The following is a 7,827-nucleotide window of genomic DNA, read 5'->3' on the forward strand; positions in this document are numbered from 1 at the left end:
GGGAAATGTAGTCTTTAGATGTGCAATATATCCCCGTAATATGTGAGGGCCAAGTTTAACAATCAAAATGACTTTCAATAATTTGGAAATCACACATTTCAAGCCAGTCTGGGGTGATGTCAACTGATTGTTCAAATGTAAAAATATTTCACCCGGCTTATATAAAAAGATTTAAAGAAGCTTCTCAGTTAGAAAATCAATTCCGTTCATTTATTTCACAGCAGGTTATATCAAGCCACATTTCAGAACAAAAAAAAACATACAATTCATTTCAATTCAATCACATAAATTCCAATTAATCCAAATTATCAAAAATCCAAATTGAATAATAAAGTGCATTACACTTTATTATTCAAATTAGATCAGAAAGTTTTCTATCAAAGGAAATCTAGCAGGTAGCATTGAGTGATTGACTTGCAACATTCCTCCTGGATGAGCATGTAGCAACACTTACATTTTGTAGTTGACTCTACAGCAATCCACAAAAAGCAGTTTTCAAATTATATATTTTTTTTTACCCAGGGAAAAAGCTACCCAAACCAATTTGACACTATATGAAAAAGCACTTTCCCTCTAAACTGCATGACAGGTCATGCCAAACTGCTATCTACTAGTATGATAGAAGCCTAGCCAGTCTAAAATCTTGGATGATTCAATTGGTATCTTGACTTAAGTTAGTTAATTTTTTCATGATCTGACATTGTTTATCTCGCCAAGGTCCAGGATTCAATTAAACTAAAATAAAACATCTTCATGTCGATTGGAGGTACACTGATTTGTCTTATTTTCTTTCTTTGAAGAAAGGCATTATTACATGTTTCAATGTCTTCAATTTTGCACCAACATCTAAACTGTTAAGTCTTGAAAAACTAATTCCCTGTCATATCTGGGAAAGCTCTTGCCACCTGCAGTGAACTGGTTAAAGAAACACACACAAAAGTTTAAAATATTTTATTTTTGAGTTTGATGTATGAAAGAATAAACAACAATTTGATCAGCTCAGTTATCACAAGTACACATAAATCTCAATATAATTCAATCCATCGCATAATAATGGCTTAGTAGAGATTAAAACTCTTCAATCAAATGAAGAGAATAGTATTGTATTGCTATGGTTAAAAAATCGCTCACTGTGCCCTAATTTTGTGAGACATGTCATGTAATAAGATCACACCACTGGAAAAGATGAGCAGGCAGCGAGTCCACACATATTCTTTCCCCTTTCAATAAGGAAGTACCTGTGAGGGCAAAATGTTGTTATTTTTGTAGGCCTGCATTGATATTGTTGGACTGTGTAACTGAAAAAAGAGGTTTACCCGTCTATGCCCCAATAAGGTCCCCATGAGTTCTTCACTATCCAGTAGGGGGTACCGTTGTCTTGTCCATAGCCAACAGCTAGCACAGCATGATTCACCTTATCTGTTGTGTTGTGGCATTCAGTGCTGAAAGGAGGAACAGACCAAAAGTGACATGTGACTTTTTACTCATGACTGATTTTATAGGGAATAAGGAACTGAATCTATTATAATATCTTCTGTTAACATAAAAGTCCTGTGTTTTAGCACAAAGAACTGAAAGTCAAATGGAAAATTATAAACAGCAGATGTATGAATTTAGCTTTGCGTTTTACTCATTTGTAAGAGAATTTAAGACACACATTTTCATCTACTCTAATTACAGAAAAATATCAATATACATAGCTTAAACACAAAGATATATGTTTTTCATATTAAGTTTTAACAACTTCCATGTCTACATTTGCTCTCACCTGGTGTACACACCCTGGTGGTAATGCATGAAGTCACTGGTTACCTCAAAGGCGAAACTAACAGGATTGCGAGTGGCAACAGCATCAACCATTCCCATCTCGTCGTACTGAGAAACAACAGTAAACCTTTTCTCTTCTTACACTTTCATAAAGATCTTTTTAAAATGATGCCGATGGTCACTTACCGCTGTTATGTTCCTCACTTCCTTCACAAAAGCAGCAGCCTTAGATGGTTCATAATAACATACACCCTCCTTAAATATCCCAAGAGAAAACATTACATCATATCATTACAGGCGCCTTCAAAATTCAGCTTTTAGAACCGCTGAAAAATTACCACAGCTGTGTATGGGTAATCCTTCTCTGTCATCAGTCCCTTGTTGTACATGATGTACTCAAATGCTTGACTGGGAAGACCGCTAGGGGACAAATACGGGTCTCGATTATAGAGAGATGACTGATGCAGGGAAAGAATTAAAAGTGGATGGAAACATGCTAGCACATACCCATTACATCCATGGTTGTTGAAATCCTGGGCGCAATCTACCAGCTGCTGTTCTGACTGAATCATACAAGAGTCAGTATTAGATCACGACAGTTATTTCTGGGCACAGGAATATAAGTTTTGGCAACAAAGTAAAAGTATGTCACCAGTGGCACGAGCTTCCCAGTGGAGATAGCAGTAACGGACTCCAAACAGCCAGTTGTGGAAAAAGTCCAGCAACTTCCACACCCCCCCTGAAATGTAATAATTGATAATAAACCAAAAAAAGAATAAAAAGTTGATGTCACTGATTTTTATCTGTGATATCAGCTCACTGATAAAACTCTGGTCTAAATAAAGAAGAATGACCAATGCGGAACATCAGCTTGTGTCATGTTTGTGGGTGTTGTTTTGGATGTGTTGCTATTTTGTATACTGTATGTGTACTGAGATGAAGGGTGTGATATTCTGAGTGCTACTGAGTCAGGTAAGAACAGTTAATAAGTGTCTCATTATCTTGGGCTGGAAGTTTAATTAGCTCATATTAGCTGAATTAATTTGACTTCAGGTCAGACTGGAACCACTCCAAGCATTTGACAAGTAGTAATCAATTCCCTAGCAATGGCGATTACATGGAGATGGCGATAAAATGCTATGTGACACTAAATATCCAAATATTAGGATATTTTGACAGTAATGGGAGATGTGCGTTGTTCATGTGTTCAAGAAAAGTTCAGTTTTTACATGTTAGTGTCTCCCTTGCAGATATCAAAACTTTGTGCAAGTACAAAGTGCGCTACATTTATATAAATGGAGAAAAAACTACAAAAATCTATAGTGTGAACATATGAATTTAACTTTACCTGATTCTTTACTGGTGTTATATAATTCCCCTTCTTTCTCCAATCAATGGAATCTGGATGTGGTCCATTACTGCTCAAGTAGCTTCCTTTAGTGGCAGAGCAGTTCTACAAATTGCAATAGGCCTACAAGTTGACGAAGAAAATCCAACACACAAGTTCTTTGTGAACAAAGTTTGGTGCAAATGACATTACCTGTGGTTCAGACAAGAGGAAAGACTTTCGGAACTCATTGAAAGTCATGTCTGAAAATTCGTTGAGTCCCACTTTTTAGAGATAAGAAAAACATAGTTTAGGGGGGTGCCAAATGATAGAATTAATGAAATGAATAATAATAAAAAAAATCCTACTTGTGAAAGAGTGATTCCCTTCATTGTGTTTGTCAATCATCCTCTTGTTCTCCGTGAATATTCGTAGTCTTTGGTAGTACTCCTCGAAGTCGTACGCTTTGTTGTACTGTACAACGCAGGAGCGCAAAGTTTATTGTCAGTGCTGCACTGATTTTTCGCCTCAGGTAACTTCCGTGTAACAGTGCACTTAGAAAACACATAGAAAACTTTCAGCAGAAAGAGAAAAAAAAAATGTAAACAGACCCACCTGTGCCATCCATGATTTGAAATGAAACTCGTCTGAAAAATAACACAGAGCATCAAAATGCGTCGGGTGCCGAAAATAAACAGTAAAATGTAACTTGACACCAAAGTGGTATATTGAAAGTGAAACTATGCAAAAGCGAACAATAAGAGCCACTTCACTTCAGTATTGATGTCTTACCTCGTTTAGTCAAGTAAAAAGCTGAAGTTAAGGACACGAAGCTAAGCAGAAGCCAGACCCTAGACATGTTCACTTGTTAGCGCTCCGGCCGGAGGTGAAGGTGGAGAGAAAACAGATGAGGGAGTCACGAGGCGAAGTGCTGCCCTACAAGTAACATGAAACGTTCAGCAGTTTGTGACGTCAGTTTGTTGTCGGAATAAGGCACCAATAAAAAAACACAGCTCCTGCTGCCACAGTCGGTAACCACGGAGTGGAGAAGAGGAGAGGGAGCACCTGCTGAACCACAGCTCAAGTAGGGAAGTTGTAATAGCATTGCTATGCTATGCTTTATCATAACTTTGTAAATATGAAATGAACAACGTAGTAAAAGAGCACCAAAGTCCAGTCTTTCCTGGGTTCAAGTTGGTCAATTAGGAAAACTAGCCAAATCTCCATTTAATTTTATGCCTCCTGCATTTTATTTTTAATTTGCAAGCCTGAATACCGAGAACGCCTTTAATAACTTTTCATTTTACAGACTACATGCAATTTAGTACAGTTTCTGAAGTAAACCTTTAATCCTGAAAATATTAATACCCCTGGCAAATTTAGGTTTGAAGCAATGTTTTACTTCTGCCAAAATTTTTTGTCTGACTCAAAGTAATTTTGACATTTTGGAGTGGCCCAGCCAGAGTCACGATATGAACCTCATGGAGAACCTGTGAAAGGAGCTAATGATTTGGGCAATTTTAAGGAGGTTGTTCTGTCCACATATGCTTTGTGCTCAATTGTAAATATAAACCATAAAGAGCAATAAATGATTCAATGGAAACATGCAAACAGGGTCAATGAAAAACACGTACATGCTTTTTCAAAATTGATACTCTTTTTACAGTGTTTTGTTGTCTTTAGAGATATGCCTGTCTCTGTGTGTTAGAAAAATGCTTGGTTGAATTGAAACAATATTAAATAAAAAATTATTAATGTTATGCTTCATTGTAACAGAAAGATACAAGCTAGTATCTGTTTTTTCCAAGTAGTTTTGACATTGATGATTGAGGTTTATATATCGTGTATTTTTTATGGAGACCGATTCACCTAGAATCTCAAAGTCTTTCACAAAAATCAATTCTGCTTTTTAATTTTTAAATTATATTTCACTGATATTCAACAAAGAAAATGTGTCCTAGTTTTCTTGCTGGACACTACATATATTTTAGCCTTATTACAAAATTGGTTGTGCATAACTATTAGATCTACAAAAACACTTGAGACAACATAACCCTGAGATAAAATGGATTTATTAACAAGAGGTAATTGGGAAACATATTTTTGCTTATTTGTTGTTATGTTCATCTTCATAATTTTCTTTTTTCATCTTTTTTTTTCTTACAAACTGGGAATATTTCTTAAGCTGTGGAAACGAAAGGATTGAAAGATAATTTTCATACCACTGGGTATTGCTAACAGCAAAAATGTTTATTTGTTTAAATACCTTATAAGATTATGTGCATGTATAAGTGTATACATTATCATTAAATAGTTCAATTCTGCCTGTGAAGGTGTTGCATGCCTACTACATGAGCCATAAAAGTGTACTGTACATACATCGTAAAAATACATACAGATATTCACAGAATAAGCACTACATTACTATATTCCTGCTAACAGAAATGATTATAAACAGGATTACAGTATAAATGCAAAACACTTTGAAGTTGTGTCTCTACCTCTAAGTCATGGTTTCAAGACCACACTGTTGTAGCATTTTACATAGAGCTTGTTTTTGAGAGGGATACACTGTTCCACATTGAGAAATATGCCAGCTCGCATGTACAAAATGTACAGCATGTCTCAGTGAAGTGAATTAACAACAAAGTACAAAATACTTCCCCAGGTTCATATAAAGAGCAGATTCACTCTCTTGTATACTACTACAAAAATAGTGTTTGAATGCTGCAGGCAGAGGTCATTCACATACATTTTATCATAGTTTTTAACAGCAATGCATATAACAGAGTGATATACAGTCACGTTCCACAATCACTGGAACAGCAAGAAGGACAGATTGTCTTTTTTATTACAGAAGAGTAACAACCTTTTACTCTACATAAGTAAAACCCAAACTTGAAGGTATAACACTTAGAACCTTATGTGGTGTTTTAGTGAATCTTCTAAGAAAGGAAATTTGAGCAAACTGTATAGTCTTGTCAAACCTTTAAGCAACAGAAATCTTTTTTTTTGTTTTTGTTTGTTTTACCTTAAATCATTCCAATGCATAAGAACATAAATCTTCTTAATCACTGCAATTTGTCATCCAGCTTTCAGCTGAATTTCTTAATTAAACCAAGATGTTTAGATTCTGGTTCCCTCATGTAAGAGGGGTAGAACACTTTCCTGTCAAAATTCATACACTTCATCAATTTCAGGTTAATAAAAACATGTATCTCAGAGCTGAGGTTTGCAAATCCTGGACTGATGACCATTGCAAGCCTTTTACAACATTTACCAGACAATAAAACAGTCGTGGGGTTAAAATCAAAGACAGAAAGGAACTCCACAATCTAACAGATGTTTAATAGTTAAAAAGCATATATCATATTTTATAGCCAGAAAATCTACATTTCCATTGGTTTTAAAGGTGGAAAAGTAATTTTTAAAACTCAACTTTCTGAAAGGTAAAACAAACCCCCTGAGCATAAAAGAAAAACTTACTTCCCTATTCTATTGTGACATCCATCTTGAGACATAGCACTTTCAGAGGGTGTAAACAGGTGAATGAGAGGCAGGGGGGCAAAACTTTCTAAGATTTGGCAAATTTGGATTAGTTCAATGGAAGTAGGCACAGTCAGGGAGGATGGATTTTTCCTCAGTCACCAAATCTCTCCATTTGAAACTTGTGTTTTCAGATATAAATCACTAGAAATTCAGATTTAAGAGAAGGAACAATCCAAAACTAAGACTAAGGACACAATAGCTCATACCATGGCAATAATAAAAACCTTTAACAGGTAATAAACAGTCTCTTACTTTTAAGTGTCCTCTGTTGGTACAAAACAATATGTCGAAAACCTCAAAATAAATTTTTGAATTTTTCACTGTAGTTTAGTTAAAGCCTACGTGGAGCAACGTGGAACCTTTGCAATCACTGCATGCTAATATAAACTAGGCTAGTTGCACCGCCTTTTTTTTTATTTTTTTATTTTTAGAGAAACGCATGCCTGTGCACATCAAAATAATATTGTTGATTAGAAGCAGATAAGAAATTGCACCTATCTGAAAGCTGCCAGAATTTGGGTGTTTCAAATTGCATGACTTTGGCGCAAGAGTTTATTCACTAATACAGTGAATTAAATACATTGTGCTCTCCATGGAGCACCATCATGTCTCCGGGCTACTCCCTGTCGGACCGCGCCTTTTCTCATTTCCTCCTCAGTTATTAATTTGTCTATAGATGTTTCCCGGACGAACTCATACTTGAGCTTGAAACTTAGTTATCACGTTTTGTCTTGGAAAGCTAATGTGTTATGCATTGAGTGCATGAATTTGGCACTCCACTTTGCCATTATTCCAAGGCAGTTTTTGATTGTGGGCAAATATCACTTTTCTGCTAGTTTTTTTTTCAAGGCTTTTACAAAAATTCCTAAGTTTCTGTTATGGAAATTAACAGATAAGTTTCAACTACAAGCCTAAGCACAATTGAAAAGTTGTAAAAATAGATGATATATGCCCTTTAATAAAGTCTGCATAATATCTTTTTAAATGTGACGATCTAAAATTGTAGCTGTTTTTGTTTGCATATATTTATTACAAATTAGAAAGAAAAAAAAACCCTGTTGTCAGATTTCTCAGTATACCTTTGTCTAACTGACATGTAAGCAATGTTTAATGTTATTTTATGGTTTAGAACCAGCTTAGAAGCGCCTCTACACTCAAAACATCCCCAGAGCAAAACCTTATTT

At 35.5% G+C, this 7,827-nt stretch overlaps 1 protein-coding gene across 1 annotated transcript; it reads right to left on the bottom strand.

Moving 5' to 3' along the window:
• Nucleotides 1-936: 936 nt before the first annotated feature.
• On the bottom strand, nucleotides 937-4,054 carry ctsh (cathepsin H). The gene is made up of 12 exons (XM_014993139.2): nucleotides 3,887-4,054; nucleotides 3,710-3,741; nucleotides 3,463-3,568; nucleotides 3,308-3,378; nucleotides 3,116-3,220; nucleotides 2,420-2,506; nucleotides 2,275-2,330; nucleotides 2,106-2,187; nucleotides 1,954-2,022; nucleotides 1,769-1,875; nucleotides 1,317-1,442; nucleotides 937-1,238 (listed from the first exon to the last, which is right to left on the bottom strand). Exons 1-12 carry the CDS (start codon nucleotides 3,951-3,953, stop codon nucleotides 1,169-1,171), a joined length of 978 nt encoding a protein of 325 aa, XP_014848625.2. The 5' UTR covers nucleotides 3,954-4,054; the 3' UTR covers nucleotides 937-1,168.
• Nucleotides 4,055-7,827: the final 3,773 nt, after the last annotated feature.

The sequence above is a fragment of the Poecilia mexicana genome, unplaced genomic scaffold, assembly GCF_051168715.1.
Source record: "Poecilia mexicana isolate PSO_F unplaced genomic scaffold, ASM5116871v1 scaffold_6, whole genome shotgun sequence".
NCBI lineage: Eukaryota > Metazoa > Chordata > Actinopteri > Cyprinodontiformes > Poeciliidae > Poecilia > Poecilia mexicana.

Coding starts and splice junctions, on each gene's coding strand:
- ctsh (XM_014993139.2), bottom strand. CDS start 3,953: ATGTCTAGGGTCTGGCTTCTGCTTAGCTTCGTGTCCTTAACTTCAGCT. Junction 3,569..3,709: donor TCAAATCATGGATGGCACAG/GTGGGTCTGTTT, acceptor TGCGTTGTACAG/TACAACAAAGCGTACGACTT. Junction 1,443..1,768: donor CACCAGGGTGTGTACACCAG/GTGAGAGCAAAT, acceptor TCCTCCTTTCAG/CACTGAATGCCACAACACAA.